Source organism: Capsicum annuum, chromosome 5 (assembly GCF_002878395.1).
Source record: "Capsicum annuum cultivar UCD-10X-F1 chromosome 5, UCD10Xv1.1, whole genome shotgun sequence".
Classification (NCBI taxonomy): domain Eukaryota; kingdom Viridiplantae; phylum Streptophyta; class Magnoliopsida; order Solanales; family Solanaceae; genus Capsicum; species Capsicum annuum.
The window spans coordinates 155551000-155568029 of NC_061115.1; the positions used below are offsets into that span (position 1 = coordinate 155551000).

At 33.5% G+C, this 17030-nt stretch overlaps 1 protein-coding gene across 1 annotated transcript in view; it reads right to left on the minus strand.

Moving 5' to 3' along the window:
* The window catches only part of LOC124898549 (LOB domain-containing protein 16-like), a 38170-nt gene extending 25962 nt beyond the window's left edge, over nucleotides 1-12208 (minus strand). Inside the window, exons 1-2 of the mRNA XM_047412187.1 lie at nucleotides 12162-12208; nucleotides 6457-6793 (exon numbers count right to left, since the gene is read on the minus strand). Coding sequence (XP_047268143.1) covers nucleotides 6457-6793; nucleotides 12162-12208 — 384 coding nt within the window. The remainder of the gene's footprint in view (nucleotides 1-6456; nucleotides 6794-12161) is intronic.
* Nucleotides 12209-17030: the final 4822 nt, after the last annotated feature.

Here is a 17030-nt window from a genome sequence, read left to right on the forward strand (position 1 = left end):
CCAGTAGCCTTAGGGGATTGCTAGGCGACGCACTCCACTTTACAAAGTCATAACTTTTTGTTGGGGTATCGGATTGAGGCAAAATTGGTATCATTAAAAAGAGGACACAAAGGCATTTTATTTAATATATAGTAGGCCCCCTAATTCGTTATATAATAAAATATATGATCGATGGATATTGGCCTAAGTATAGATGCTCACAAGAACTCAATCGATTGGAAAACATTCAACTCGTCTTTGAGTTAAGGGACCTTTATGATCTCAATTCATTCTCAACTAGATACCCACACTACATAATTGATTAAAAAACTAAATTAGCATAGGATTTATTGGTCTTTGGAACAATTACATGTAGGAATAACGATTTACATTCTACCCGAAATGCGGGTCGTTACAAATACAAAGAAAAATTTACAAAACAAATCAACACCAGAGACTTTTACTTGGAAACCTCCTAGATCATGGGAGGAAAATCATGACATATCCTCAAACATTTTCCCAAGCTCCATTATAATCAAAATAACTCTAATTATAGACTCTAACAGTATTTAACCTAAATCTTACGGCTTGTAATAGCTCTATTACAACTACCCAAGAGAACTCTGTCTCAACCTTCTCTCTATCGACTAACTCTAGTCAACCATTCATAAGAACTCTAACTAAGCAAAAGAAGTGAAAACAAAACTATAAATTTACTCACAAATACTGTAGTAAAATTTCTTTTGAACAATACTCAAGTTAAAGCTAATTAAAGAGCAAGAAAATTTCAACATCTTAAGAAAGAGAACTTTTTATGCCTTTTGATTAGATTGGATGCAAAAGTTTTTTCTCATAATTGATTCCTTTTGCTTATATAGACGCGTAAGGATTTTTGTTGGAATTCGTACCTAATACTGTACACTATGCACCTGCACAGTAATTATGCGATAGGACAAAATAGTGTAGAGTGTGGTATAGTTGTCCTTTAGCAACCTTTAGCAAATGAATATAATGGACCTGGTCCCTGAGCAGGTTTCTAAGTCATTATCAAAATATAAAACAACAATTTCCTACATAAGGAAAATTCAGATTCGCTCTTACTTCAGCAAACACCAGAATAATTATCAAATTCCAACTAAAATTCCAACTTTCACCAGTACTTCCCCCTTTAGTTATCTTTCCTCTATCAATAACACTCCTTTTATAAATATTACATTAGAGACTAGGTCCCTATGAGCTACCTGCCTATAGTGAGATACCTGCCTCTAGTAAGATCATCTTCTCTTTTTATGCATCAAAAAAAGTAAATATAGTAAACCAAGATAATAAAAAAGCACAAGTAAGTTAACTCATGGCCATTGGAGCAACAATAACATGAATGAGCAACCATAAAGAAGAGATACATGATAAACACAAATAAAAGATCCTTTCATTTCATAATCAGGAGAATTGCCAAAAACTGTAATTCCCAAAAAAAGTATAAAGAAATTAAACTAATCATCCGCAACACAACCAAGGGAAACTGACTAAAGAAGGATACATAACAGGAGGCTTAACAGGGTGGAGATTTGGTAGCAAGAGATATAAGGACCATCTCCATCATCCAGCTCACACATTAGAATGATTTTTTAGGAGCAGTTTTGTAAGGTCCTTGACTTTAACATTTAGCTCTTTGACCTTTTCGAATAAAGTAGTGACTCATGTTTTCAATGCTTTATTCTCAGTTTTCAATTCCTCTGAAACACCAGGTCCCTCTAATGCTAGCAGTTGATTCCTTAACTTGATGTGTATAATCTTTGCCTCCTTTAGAGCTAGTGAAAGTTTCAATTCATCAACCTTTATACTCAATATTTCTTGGGCATCAATCCATTATCAAACTTGGGACTTGGTCCCAACTTTTCCTTCAACATACTCATTTTCTATGAAAGTATGCAAAGTGAACATCTGTTTCATTGTAATATGTGTTTCTTTTTTACAAACAACATTAAAATAATTGAACACCCTATTTAGGAAATACACATAGGGCATTCCATGATTTCCTTCCTTAACACTCACAACCTTGTACATGTGCTTAGTCATCAAAATATGTAAATTAATAAGATCAAACTAACTATGACTTTCCATAAGAAAAAGGTCTATAGTAGAGGACACAATCCTCTTCTTAGACCTGGGTAGTAGCACCTTGTTTATTAAATCAAACACTTACTGAAACTCTCTATTCAGGAACATATTTTTGACTTCTAATATAGAAGTATCTTCCACTTTAGAAGTAGTCTCCATGAATTCTGCTAAAGGCTATTGATTTTTCACAGGTTTGTCTCCAATAATGGGAACATCTAGAATCTTTCCTATGATCTCCTTATCCGTCTTCACCTTTCTCCCTTGATCTAATATAAATAAACTTAATCCATCCTCCAAAAATTTTATAGTGTAAAAAAACTCCCTAGCCTCTTTTTCAAACACCGAGGAAGCTGGTTCTTCAAAGAGATGAAACTAATGTCTCACATACTCTACTATTTCAACCTTCCCTAGTTGTTCAAAGATACTATAGTCAAATTCGCTTCTTGAAAAAACTATTTAAGATTTTAGAATCACATTCCTCTCTTTCCTTTACACGACTTGCTCATATTTTTATAATTTCCTCCTCTTAGAATCACTCCCTAACTCTTCTTCTATCAGACTCTCCTGCATGGGAATAGGTCCTCAGAAAACTTTTGTCTTCACTGCATTGTGTTTCTTGGGGGTAATGATTTTTATTTTTCTTAAGAGGACCTGGTCCTCCTTCCTTTATGAGATTTCTTCCTCCCCTTCTCCTTTACAACATCAACATTAGCAATAATTTCACCTTCTCCTTCACCTATATCAACTACCTCGACATGCTACTCATAAACTATTGTTCCCCTTTTCACCCTTTTACTCTTTGTTATGGATGATTTGCTAGCTTTCATAACATATCCTAATAATTTATTCCCCACAATCCTAGAGGTATATGTCTTAACCATTTTTAATAGATTCCTCAAATTTTTCTTTATCTTTATTTCCTTTTTGTGTTTGCATATTCTAACTTAGGGGTGCATAATCATCCCTTCCTCCTCGTCTACATAACTATCAGAGTTTTCTCAGTAGTTGCAAGGTTTAAATCAAAAGTAAAATTGGTTTCCTCCATCTAAAAATTACTCTCTAATTGAGCACTAGTAAACAAGGTCAAACTCTCAGCCACCTAGTCCTTCCTACCTAAGACACAACTTAAAGGTTTCAATTTTTTAACTGAAATTCCCTCTTCAAATAACTGAGCAAAATAGGATTAGACTTAGAGAGGGTAGGGGAACTTTGTTCTTTGGAGTTTTTCATGGAGTGCATCAATTTTTGGATTCTTAGAGGAGCAGTGATCTCTGGTAATTTTGTCTCTATTGATGACCCTAACTCCTCACTACTTTTTCTTGGTTTGGTTTGGTCATTTTTTAGATTTATTCTATGGTAGTTTCTATAATTGACACAAGTGAGGAAGGGGTATAAAAAAGGTATTTTATATAGTGGATGTAGGTGAGTAAGGGCTTTTTGATTCTTTTGAATGATTTTAAGATGAAACTTTTTTAGGCATTTTGATTTAGAAAGGAAAAAGATAAAAAGAAAAAGAAAATTGAAAGGGTCAAGATAATCGTTGAGAGATGGTTAATGAGAATTTAAGAGTTAATAAGAGAAGGGAATTTGTAATTTTTTTTTAAAGAAGGGAAAAGAGATAACACTTGGACTTAAAGGGAAAATGACATTTTAGTCCCTATTGGCATGCCCTTTCCAATTTGAAAGATGTGACAACTTTTTCAAAAATGCAAGAAAGGATATGTGGATAATAATAATGGTCACTTTATGCAGTTTTGAAGAAGTATACGCATGATACTAACCTATGGGATGGAACCAACTCCCTCTCTTTCTTAAAGGAAATTTCTTTACTTGATGTTTGTCTCATCATCTCTCCTCCAAGTGCTTTCTCACCATTGTTGTTTACTTGAAAATGTAGAGTATTTATTAAAACCAATTACACACATTGAGTCTACGATACATTCTCCCTAATCTTAGTAAAATTTTTTGAGGAATTTGATTCACTAAGGCATACTAAATCATCTAGATTACACCCAATCCTAGCCTATTCTTCACAAATTGCTTCGTGTGGAGAACCTTTGTAAATATAATAGCTCAGGCAAATTCTATTTGATAATAATGGGTGATGAAGAGACTCGAATCTAGGATATCTTGCCTACTCTAATATCATGTTGCAATGTATGATCATCTATTTTAAAGCATAGGTTGTTCCATAGAAAACACATTTAATTACTTAATTTTTCTTCAATACACTTAACTTACATTAGTGTAACTTGTATGGGGTAGAATGATGTCCAGACAAGAACGCAGGCATTGAAAGATGCAGGTACCAAAGATGAGGATTCTTAGATAGATGTGTGCAAATAGTGGGAGAGATGGGATTCTGAATGATGTATATAGATAGGACAAGGTCAAAATGACCTCTATGGTGTAAAAAATAAGAAAAACAATACTGGGATGGTTCACACATGTAAAGATGAGGAGCGCAGATGAAGTAATAATGTGTGAGGAGTTGCTAATAGTAGTGCTTACGAAAGGTAGACAAATGAAGAACTTGGGGATGGTGATTTGGAAGGACATGGGGAAGGTGATACGATAGGATATGATGCATCTTCATCTTACTAAGGGCATGACCCTAAGTAGAAAGGTATGGAGGTTCAGAATTTGAATAGAAAGGTACTAGGTAGCTGAGTGTTATCGTACTTTTACGTAGGAAAGGAAAAGGGTTAGTCTCCTATTTTTAATCTTTTTCTTATTTAGTAATATTATTAAGTATTCACATAGTATCTGATTCTTCATTTTTACAACTGCATACTGCTTTAATTTCTCTCTTTATCTTGCTATTTTGTATCATGATTTTCCTTTCAATCCTGCTTTGATTACATTTATCTTGAGTTGAGAATCCATCAAAATTTGCCTCTCTAGCAGTACTATCAAAGCTAGGCTTCAAGAGAGCTTAATCCCTAAAGGGAGGCACAAAACATATTGAACTCTTTACCTCGCTTTAGGGCTTTTTCAATGTGGTCATCAAGGACTAACACATATTTTTTCTTGGCAATGAGTGCAATCCTGAAGTTGTGAGACTAAACAATTGATACTTTATTTTATCATAACTAATTTTCAATTGTTTTGTCTGTATATTTGTTGTTCATGCTTATGATTATTAACCTCGAAGTGCACATACATATTTATGGTTTTCTTCAATTTGCGCCATTTTAATTAAAGTTGATGCTTTATTTCTACTCTGCGCATAAAAACCCAAAGAACCTTAGAGCCTTTTTGGTCTTAAAGACCTTAGGGGTCGTTTGGTGTGAGGTACAAAAGTAAATAATCATAGGATAAAATAATAATTCTGGGATAATATTTTTTATGTATGTTTGATTGGCAACATTCGGGATAACTTATCCTGGGACTAATAAATAGTCCCGGGATAAGTTATCAACATATTTGGTGGGATAACAATCCCACCATTATTTATTCTTGGGATAAAATTAGAAAAGGACAGAATTACCCTCAAACCCTTTGTCTCACATAATAGAAAATATATAGGATTTTATGGCTTATTGATACAAATGTGTATTATTAAAATAAATAAATGAAAAAATGACCCGTTAGCGCAATTTATGTTTATCCAAAAAAATTAAATAAATCAACTTCCTAAATGGAAAAATTACCCGTCAGCGCAATTTATGTTGATTGATGGTAAAATATTGTTCTACATTGCCTCGAGTTATAGGACTAAATTGTGTACACATCACTGAATTATGGAATTATATTGATTGTATATGTTGTTGTAGCATTGGAGAGAGTTTTTTTTTAAAGAAAAGTACTGGATAAACTATAAAAAACACTACATACATGAACTAGTTGTCAAATCCTCTCACACAATGATTAGTGAATTTCAGCTGGTAACTTATATCTACAAAGGTATCTAAACATAAATATATATATACCGACAGCATATTACTTTTTTTAAATAGTATTATTGTATTTTTGCTTATTATAGCATGTAATATAATTAACCTGGCTCATTTTCTACATTACTGGTTCCAACTTTTAATTTTATTATTATACAACATTTACTTAAGCTACTTCAATTTTCTAGGTTGTTAATGTTGTCTCTTTTAGGAGACATAGAAAACACAACAAAGGCAAGTAATTAGGTTTAAAATGATAAAAGTAAATGTAGATCTCACTCTTACCTCAGGAGGAGGTAGAGAAGACTATTTGCCGAAGACCTTCAACTCAAGTGTGTGTTACATCTTTTAAGTGATGTGATAATCTCAAAAATTCTTTTACACCATATAGAATTAATAAATTAAAATATGAAAACCAAAGTTCATATATATATATATATGATTAAAGTTAATTAAGTACCAGTTGTTGTAAAGAAAAGATGTTCGCGACACAACCATAGGCAGGATCTTTAATCTTAGCTTGCGCTTCATAAGCAGTTGTAACAACAGCATCACAAAGATCATCCACTAGTACATTATGCAACAATTTAGACACATTATTTACTCCAAACACTTTATGAATTTCAGCAAATTTAGAAGGACCTTCTTCTGAGTTGAAATAAGGTGCAAATATACAATCAACAACACATTTTCTCCTTAGAAATTTGCATGCACCACATGGTGACCCTGTCCCACCAGTACTACTACTGCTTGCCTTACGCAAATATGATGTGAAAAGACACAAGAAAATTATAGCACTAACAATATTAGAAGCAGCTTAATTAATAAGGTTGAAAGATAATGGGGTGAACGAGTAAAAATAATTAAGATTAAAAAGATTTGTCTCTCCGGAAGAAAAAAAGAAGAGATCAATCATAGGAATACAAACATAAAAATAATTAAGTTAACTAAAGTGAGTGGTATTTTAGTAAACAAACAATGCACTAGATATTATTTTTAGTACCACAAACCAAACAACCACTAAAAAATAATACCAGGATAACTTATCCCAGGACAACTAATCCTAGCAAAACTTATCACAGCATAACTAATCCCAGTATAACTTTTTTTCAAACCAAACGACCCCTTAGAGTGTTTCTGTGCTCTGCACTATTGAAACACTATTCTCTAGCCTATTAAGCTAGGGGTAATGTCTACATAGATGCTACCATCCCAAGTGCTACTCTTATAGAAGAATTTTCTAGTTTCCGAATAGGCACTTACACAAATTAAATTAAATTAAATTCACACTTACTACCAAAAATAAGTAATAGGTTTAATGATTTCTTTTCCTAATAATTAAAATATTTATTTTTGACTGGAGGACTCGGATATGATTCCCTTTATTCTTCTTTCTTGATTTTCTCTATAATTTGAGGGTTTATAATGGCATATTTTACAAATATAGGATAATTTGAAACTCCTTGCAACGTACTTGATTACGAAGAATGTTAAACAACAACTTTGAAAATGACTATATTTGGTGCCTTATTCTTTGTGGACAACCCAAGAGTTTACGGGATTCCAAGATTTAGATCTCTTTGAGAATTATCCATAAGTCTATGCGATACACAAAATGCCTCTTAAATGAAATGTAATACCCTTATATAGGTGCATTTTAGGTTTGGGGTAGAGTAGCCTTCAAGAATCCTAACTGAAATTGAGATCTATTTGTCGAGTCCCATAAAATTTTGACGTCTACGACATGATGTCATGCATTTTTTCTAGATTTACCACACACCCTCATAATTATTAACTTAAACCTTGAATGAAGAAGTCTTAGAATTCCCTCACATTTCAAAGAATTGTTTGAACTCCAAAAACTAGTTCTTGAGAGTTGATCCAACTTACAAAAGACATATTGTAAAATCACATTAAAAAAGGGAAAACCTATTAAATTGAGAGATAAAAGACAGAAAAGATCCAACATTAGACAAAGTCTACCATCTAGATTAAAATCATTCATCCTGTTGCTCATCTAACAATATTTGTTACGATAACATACTCTGGCCATCAGCAGAGTAATTCAACAAACTGATGTTTGCGCCCATTCCAAAGTTTTAGAACCTATAACTGTTTTACCAACTAATATTTAAAAATAATATTATCATAATATACATTGCATATATTGGATAATGATCTGATAAAACTTTAAATTGTAGTTTTTTTGTTTTTTATTTTGAGGAAAGATCTGTCGAAGCTAATGGAAGGTTTCAGTAGTACGCAACCTTAACTCCATTGATTCCTAATCAATGTATCTGACTGGTTTAATATCTATGTCCTGTCACTAAAAAAATCCCAACACTCTATACATACAGACAAGTCAGGCTCAACCATGTTCACCTTCACTGCAGCCCACTCATTGAGAAGGGTGATATAAAATACGCAAAATTTTATCAACAACAAAAGAAATCGAAATATAATTCAGTATTGATATAGTATAACACAAAAAGACTAAATCACATTAACTTATAAAATTTGTTACTATTAAATAAAATTTTCTGATGTTACTTTGCAAATAATGTTTTCCATAGAATTTGACATCATTTGGCAAACATCTTTGACATAAATCTCTATTCTCAAATAATAGAATAAACTTATATTTAGGCCAAATTCTAATTTTTGGGAACTTTTAAGAGTAAAATATATTTCCCAAATACTATGGGCAGACACATTGTGAAACTTCACCTAATCTGCACTAAAAAATAACTTGCAAAAATATTAGAGAATCTATAGTCAAACGCTGGATAAAATATTTCGATGATAATTCCTGAACAATGTTATGTCATATGGGAGGTGATATAATTTCACGACCCGTATCGGGGCCCTGTCCATGATGGGCATTCCCACATCCGAAGGTCCGAAACGCCCTCTGTCTATTTGGTAATCATGCACATAATTCATATGATCAAAGTAATACGGATTAGACACAATAATACGGAAACATGGTCAACAATTTAAAATAGTTAAAGGCCTAAAAACATGTCCAACAATATTTAATAAACATCTGCAACAGTCTGCGAAATCTCTACTGACATACTATCTGAATAACTAGGACAAGGCCCCCAGCAGACCAAAAACCATAATGAAATAAATACCAAAATGACTAAGCCTTTCGAAGCAAAGAACGCTCACCAACTGTACTCTGAGACAACCCTGTCTGTAGACTCTACTGAGGATCTGGACCCCTAGACTGTGCCTTAGTACCTAGGAGGAAGGGGGGTCAGCACAATTGTACTGGCATGAGAAGCAATCCAAAATAGAGTAATTGAACATATATATATATATAATACATGAGAGCAAATTTTCATCAAACATTATGCATAAAACAGTTTCTAAAACCACATGGACATCTTCATAAAACATGTAACCTTTCTGTAAATCTCAAACTCTGATCTATGTATTACTTTTGAGTTAGGTGGTATCCCCTACAAGTCTAATATTCCACGGGCGATATGGAATCTTCTATTAACTAAGTGGAGAAACCTTCGAGTATGCTGCAAGGGTTGGAGTTCCTGAATCTGATATGCCACACGACACTTAAGTCAGCGTATAATAATATACCCGGGTCAACAAACCATGATTTTTAGGCAATGAGTTGCTTGAACTCAAGCCCTCTTCGGGGAACCACCTAACGTCTCTGTATGCCCATTTTTAACCTTTTCTGTACATACAACATTCTGAATGTCTAAAATCATGATAATCTGAAATATCTATTAGTTTGAGTCAGATATGGCATTGGTCTGAATGGGTATCGTCATACCAAGACTTGCAAGTCATGACTTCTGAGCCATAATAGATTAATTTAAATCTTTTATTTAAATCATAATTTACACCACCAAAAACATGCAACTGATATAGAAGATGTAATGTTTCGAGACTTGAGTCAAAATCATGCAAAAACTTCATCAACATATGGTGGTCTAGTGCCTTTAGCAAATCCATGCACTTTTTCATTACATGCATTATGAACATTAAACATTCATGCTAGATTCCCTCTTTAGTGATTTAAAACCACCTTTAAGTCATAACAAGAGTTCAATCATTTCATATAGTGCTTTTCAAGGATGCATTGCAAAACAATTCATATGCTATGACAAATCTGAAAAATTCATAATAAGAGGGAATTCACCAAAAATCATGCTCTCAACAAGAATTCATTCATAAGTACATAGTTTCATACATTCATATTCTCAAATCACTTTGGGGAAGATCAAAACACCAAAACAATGATGTTAAAACACTTAATACATGAATATATACATAGATTCAAAAACTCCACTCTAAAACGTGATTTTTCTATGCGCATGAGAATTTAGAAAAACCCCGCGTACCTCTATTTCAAAAAATAATGGGTTCTTCTTGAAACCTATGGATTGGGAATTTCGAATCACTAATCAATTTTGAAAATCCACAGTTGAATCTTAATTTATTTGGGTTTTTAGTTTGAAACCCTTGGGAGTGTTCTTGAGAATTTTTAGATGAATGTGGATGTATTTTGGAGAATTGGGGACTGAATTTCGTGTTTATGGGTGAATAATGGAGGGAAAAGGACCATTTTCCCCCAAAACGGAGTGTTTAAGTCACTTGAAACCATTACATAGGCGCCGCATATGATATCTCTTATATTTACATAGGCGTCGCATATACTATCGCCTATATTTACATAGGCGCTGCCTATGCTATCGACTATATTTACATAGGCGCCGCCTATACTATCACCTATATTTACATAGGCGCCGCCTATGCTATCGCATATGCTTTCCAGTGGCCATGTGCAATTGGTTAGGCGACGCATTCTACTTTGAAAGACCATAACTTCTTGCTCGGGTGTATCGTTGGAAAACTAACTCGAAAACCTATCATTTTACACATAGTAGGCTCTCTAATTCGATATATACAAAGAGTCATGGACGATAGAAATTGACACAAATTATAATTTCTACTTAAACTTAATCGGTCGAAGTAGTTTTCAACTCGTCCTTGAGTCAAAGCACCTCTATTGTCTAAATTTAAGCTTGAATGGATTCACATACTATGAAAATAATTAATATGCCATATTGGCATTGGATTTATGGCTTCGAGATTATCAATGCATCGGAATCATGGTCTATATTGTAACCCAAAATGCGGGGCGTTACATATTAAATAGTCGCATGGTTGATGGAATAAGATGGGTTATACCAAGTGTAAATTTGGTATTTGTTTTATACCGTGTTTGATTAATAGTACAAATTAGTCCTTGAATAAATTTATACCATGAACCAAACAAGGTAAGAATTTATCCATGGGATATCTCAAACTATGGTACATAACTACACTAAACGATCCTTGTTAACATCTTTCAACAGATGTCGAAGACTTTAGAATTGTCAAAATAAGAAACTTAGGTTTACAACTTGAGCAGTTTGCCGTAAATTGTAAACATTAGATTTTCTTGTTCAAGATGATGAATTAATCATTAGAGCTTGTTCGTGTAAACTATAAAAGCAACAGTCGGACTTTTATAAGTTAATTTTTGTGGCTCTCTAGGCTATTTTATTCATTATTAATAAGATGTAAGACCAGTCTAGGATCCTTTTTTTTTATTTTCAATAATAATTTCTTATTTTATTCTTAGAATATTCTAGTTATTGAAGTTAACTATTTCGACCAGTTTGATACGTATAAAATTAACATTGAAAGATCAAGAATGTATCATCAATATAGTTTCATATTGAGAGCACATAAAGTGATATAAGCTTAGTTTTTTCTCTTTGAGAGGGTAACAATGACATAAGTGGTAATTTGGTAAACTGCATAATACACTTTCAGTATTTAAAGTTTACAAGTTGATATATTTCTATCAGATCTCTTCAGCATCACATTGGTTGGTAGGATCTCAGATATAAATTTAAGATATATCAGTGTATTCTAAACTTTGAAGCTTAACTTCATTAAAAGCTAAATTTGCTACTAAACGAAACTCAAAACATTGACCTATCAAATCGGTAAGGTCTTCAACATCCCTTGTCACCTGTGGGCTGAATTGCTTAAAGCGATTAACATGAGAAAAATATCTCATTTTACTATCAAGGAAACAACGATCTACACATAAGTGTAATGGACACATGCAATTACTCTCACCCAAATGAAAAAAGGGCAGTAGCAGTAGGAACAACAAGATTCCCCATAGATGCTTCATATATTTTGCCCACAGTTAGAGTTAGGATACATGAGGTAGCCCATGCATTCACCTCTTAAGGAACATGTGCCTTCACCTCCTAAGAAACATGTGCCTTCACCTCATCTGGCTAGCTTGAATGAGATTAATCATATGGATACTGATGGTAATGGTTTGAATATCATCAAAGTGGATAAAGTGGGAAATATAAATGATTCGATGTTGGATGACACTATAAAAGAAATAGAAGAGCAAAACAAACTGCATTTAAAGCTTAGTGAAATAAAGGGAGTGATAGAAATAAAAGACACCTCTTTGGATAGATCCGACTATGGCTTCGCAAGTGAATTTCCAATGGCCAGTAGAATAATATTACTTCATTCTGGTTGCTTCATAGGAGAAAAAAGAGGAAGTCTTCTTCTGTTCAGAGGTTTACAAAGGACATTACTTCAGATGTAGTGAAGGATACCCAAAATGTTGCACCAAATGGTAGTAGTGGCTATTTTGTTAAATTCATGCTGGAAGAAATTCTCCATTATGGATTTGTAGGCAATGGTTTGGGTGATAATAATATATGTGATGATTTGAAGATACATATGCCATAACAGAAATTACTAAGCCCACCAAACATTCAACATCTCCTACAATATATAGCTCGCATGTGGTATTTGTGACATTTTCAGCTTACAGGACTGTGACTTCTAACCTATTATGTTGATTTAGTCATGTTTATCTTTAGTTTGTTATTTGTTTATGTCACTAAGATGCAGGTTTTAATGCCCTGAGTCTGTATCCCAGACGCTACATGGTGCTTACAACCCCGAAGGACCACAAGCTAACCCATGACTGATATCTGTTGTGAGCACTAAATAATAATATTGTAATAAATGCGAAAAATAGGCTGAAATTTCATAAGGTTAAAAATATGAAATACTGAATAAGAATATTAACAATAATAATAATATATAAAACTAAATACTATGTGAAAGTGTTGTTAGAAAAGCCTCTAACTGAACTGTCTGAATGTAGAGTTGATGGGACAAGTCCCCAACTAACTCCGACTACTGAAATACTAATAAACTAAAATACTGAAATGAAAGCATGCCCTCAATAGGTGAGGACTCACTACTAAACTATTGCTAATAACTGGATCTGTCTATGCGCGGTCAAGACCCTTAGCATCCAAACCTATGATATGAGACATCATAGCATAAAGAAAGAGTATGCGTTAGTACGTGAAGTATACTGGTATGCTAGATAAGGTAAGGATAAAAGTAAGGGTTCATATGTATGAATAATAACTGACTTAATGATATAGATTAACTGAAAATGAGAGTACATAGATAATTGAAACTGTTGTAAAAATAGAGTATGTAATACTGTGCATATACATGTATGTTGTAGCTAGCTTTTATTGAAGCTGAGTTCTGAGTTCTGATAACTGAGTTACTGATATGTGAGATTGATATTTGAGATTACCGAAACTAATTTACTTTATCTTACAGTCCTAATTTTGTAGAACTAAACTGAGTTCTATACCAACACAAAACTAAGACTGTGGAAAGTAATCATGTAACTGATATGCCCTTTTTCTTAATAGATTTGTGTTCCTACCAGTAACCCTAGCTTGAAGGGTGTTAGTATCATACCATGGGTAAAGACAAGTTGAAGAGTTACCCTCATCAGGAAAGTACCTAATGAGAATGGTAAAACATTCAACTGCCAGGTTAAGACACCTCATCAACCCTCAAATGGCAGGTTGATGTCATAACCTATGCTGGCTATGTAGTTCTGAAATGCGAGAATTGCTTCTAAGCACACCCGCTACTAGCAGGTGAGCCCCCATCCTTGGGTTCACTCGGTGCTGAATCCTACTCCTAACTAAATAGATCCTAAACTGATTATGCTAAACTAAACTAGACTGATACAGAGTTTTTAATGAGTTATGTCGCTAACTGAATACTACTGAGTTCTGTAACTGACTGATTTCTACTATCGTGACATGACTGATACTATTCTATAACTATTGTAGCTCTAGGTAAATAACTAGATTTTTTTGGTATTAAATACCCCTAGGACACGATAACATGAAAAGTAGAGCATAGCTTGATCTTGAAAAACATAACAATGATCACCTGTCTATAATTCATTCATAGAGATATTTTATCAAACACATGTAAAGCATAAGCTTATACATATACAAACATGTCATAATTTCAACATTTAATTCACATGGACATTCTATCAAATACTTGGGGAGCACAACTTAATACATATAATCTTAGATATCATATAAACATTGTAACTACAATGCCAAAACTTAGAAATACAAGGATTATAACATGAAAATTATACAATTCAATATACATGCTATTTCAATTTCATGGTAACCACAATTAGTCATGGATTTAAACTTAATTAATATCATGACCATGAATACAATCCAATTTCATGCTTGTAATTTATAAATCAATAATCTCGTGGTTTTAAAAATGGCTTCTTGGACTCTATGGGTGAAAGAAATCCATAGATGAACACCTAACATACCTTGGAATGTTGATTCTTAGAGGTTCTTTGAGAAATTCTTGAGTTTACTCTTGTTTCATGAAGCAAGGGTTTTGCCCTTCTTGAGAGAAAATCATTTGATTTAGGAGAAATTGAGTGTATAATGATGTAATAGGATATTTAGCACATTAATCTCATGTTTAGGACTGATTAAGGCCATGAAAAAAGACCCAAATACCCCTGGTTAGACTTAAAAATTCATAACTGAAAAACCCAATTTAGGCCCTTGGCGCAAAGCGGCACTATCGCGTCGTATCACTGGATACTGATAATTGCAAAGTGGGTCATCAATACAATGCAGTGGAATCATGTTACCCCTTTGTATGCAAATTTCACCCTTGGCGCAACGCGCCATGATCGCGACGAAACATTGGAAAAAATGACCATTGGGAATTTGGCTGGTGGCACAGTGTGGTGGTATGACATTGGCTTACTAGAAAATGACCATTGCCATTTGGCTGGTCTCCGCAATGCGCTGAAGTGCCAGTTGGCACACTACTTTATAAAAAGGGATCTAACTCTTCGGTTGGATGTCGGATTTGAGAGAATTTTATATGATTGGAAAGCTAATTAAATTTTCTACGTATTGGCAGTCTCTAAACTGAAAAATACTAAGTATTTCAAAAATTTTATATAAGATAACTCATGGACTGAGAGTTTATTTAAGCTAGGGAAATATGTGGTATTACACAGGTGAAGCTAAGATTCTTTGCATCATAGTGACATAGAAATATAGCAGACCAAAAATAAACATGACTAAAATAGTAATGTAACTTATAAGTCAAAGGCCTCTTAGCTAAAAAGGTCACATACGCCACCTACAAGCCAATTATTGTAAGAAATATTAAATACTGCATGGGTTTGATAATTTCAATTATGGCATATATATCTTTGGAATCATTACACCTATAATTATCCCCCAAAGCATTGCCCAAAAATCCATGATCTTGAATTTTTTCCTGCATGAATTAAACCAAATGGCCACAAGAACTATTTTCTACAACATCTTGGGGGTCCTTCACTACACCTAAAGTAGTGTCCTTTGTAAACCTCAAAATAGAAGTAGACTATATTCATTTAGCTTCTGTGCAACAACTAGGTTGATGAAATTTTGTTCCATTGGCCGTTGGAAATCCATGTTCTAAGCCAATTAGGGATCTGTCCACACACGTTTATTTTGCTGCCATCACCCTCTTTAGTTCACTAATCTTCAAATACTATTTGCTTTTACACTTATTGTTCCTTCTCAAACAAATCCAACATTGGATCCTTTTTTTTCGCTACTTCACCCACTTTGATTTTATTGAAACTCTTACCATCAATATCCATATGATCAATCACACTCAAGCTAGCCATAGGAAGTGAGGGCATAGGTTCCCGGGGAAGTATAGACACAGGTTCCAGGGGAGGTGAAGGAATAGATTTCTGAGATGGTGAAGACATAGGGTACTGAAGAGGTGAATGAACAGGTTCCTCAAGTATCCTCAATCTCACTGCATTCATATTATATGTATCATCTTCTAGGGAATCTATCTGTTATAGTTGCTGCTACCGACTTTTTTTTATTTGAGTGTGAGTAACCCCATTTGTTCGCTTGCGATTACTTACAGATTGTTATTTCTTTTGAATGTAAGATTTCACCACTACAAAGGAATCTGATCCCTAATTAACAAATAATTATGATAAAACTAAAGCACAAAGTAAAATACGTAAAACATATCAACACCAGAGATTTTTATATGTAAACCTCCTAGCTCAGCAGAGGAAAACCACAACCTATCCTCACAGGGTTTTTCAAGATCCACTATAATCAAAATAACTCTACTTATAGTTTCCCACAAGATTTAACCCTATACCCTACAACTTGTATTATCATTATTACAACTACCCAAGATAACTCTGTTTTGATCTTCTATCAATCGACTAACTCTGGTCAACCATTCATTGGAACCTTTACTAAAGAAAAAAAAATGAAAACAAAACTAAAAGTTTACTCATAAAAAACTGGAGTAAATCAGTTTTAGAATAAGACTCATGCTAAATCTAATGAAATAATAAGAGAATTTCCAAATGTTGAGAAAGAGAGCTTTTTCTACCTTTTGATAAAATCAGATGTAATAACTATTTCTCATAATTGTTTCCTTTTTCTCATATCTAAGTACAAGGATTTTTATTGGAATTTGGTTGCACCAGGTGTACAATATGGTACATTGTGCACCTGTATAGTAATTATTCTACAAGACAAAATAGTGCATAGTGCGACAGTT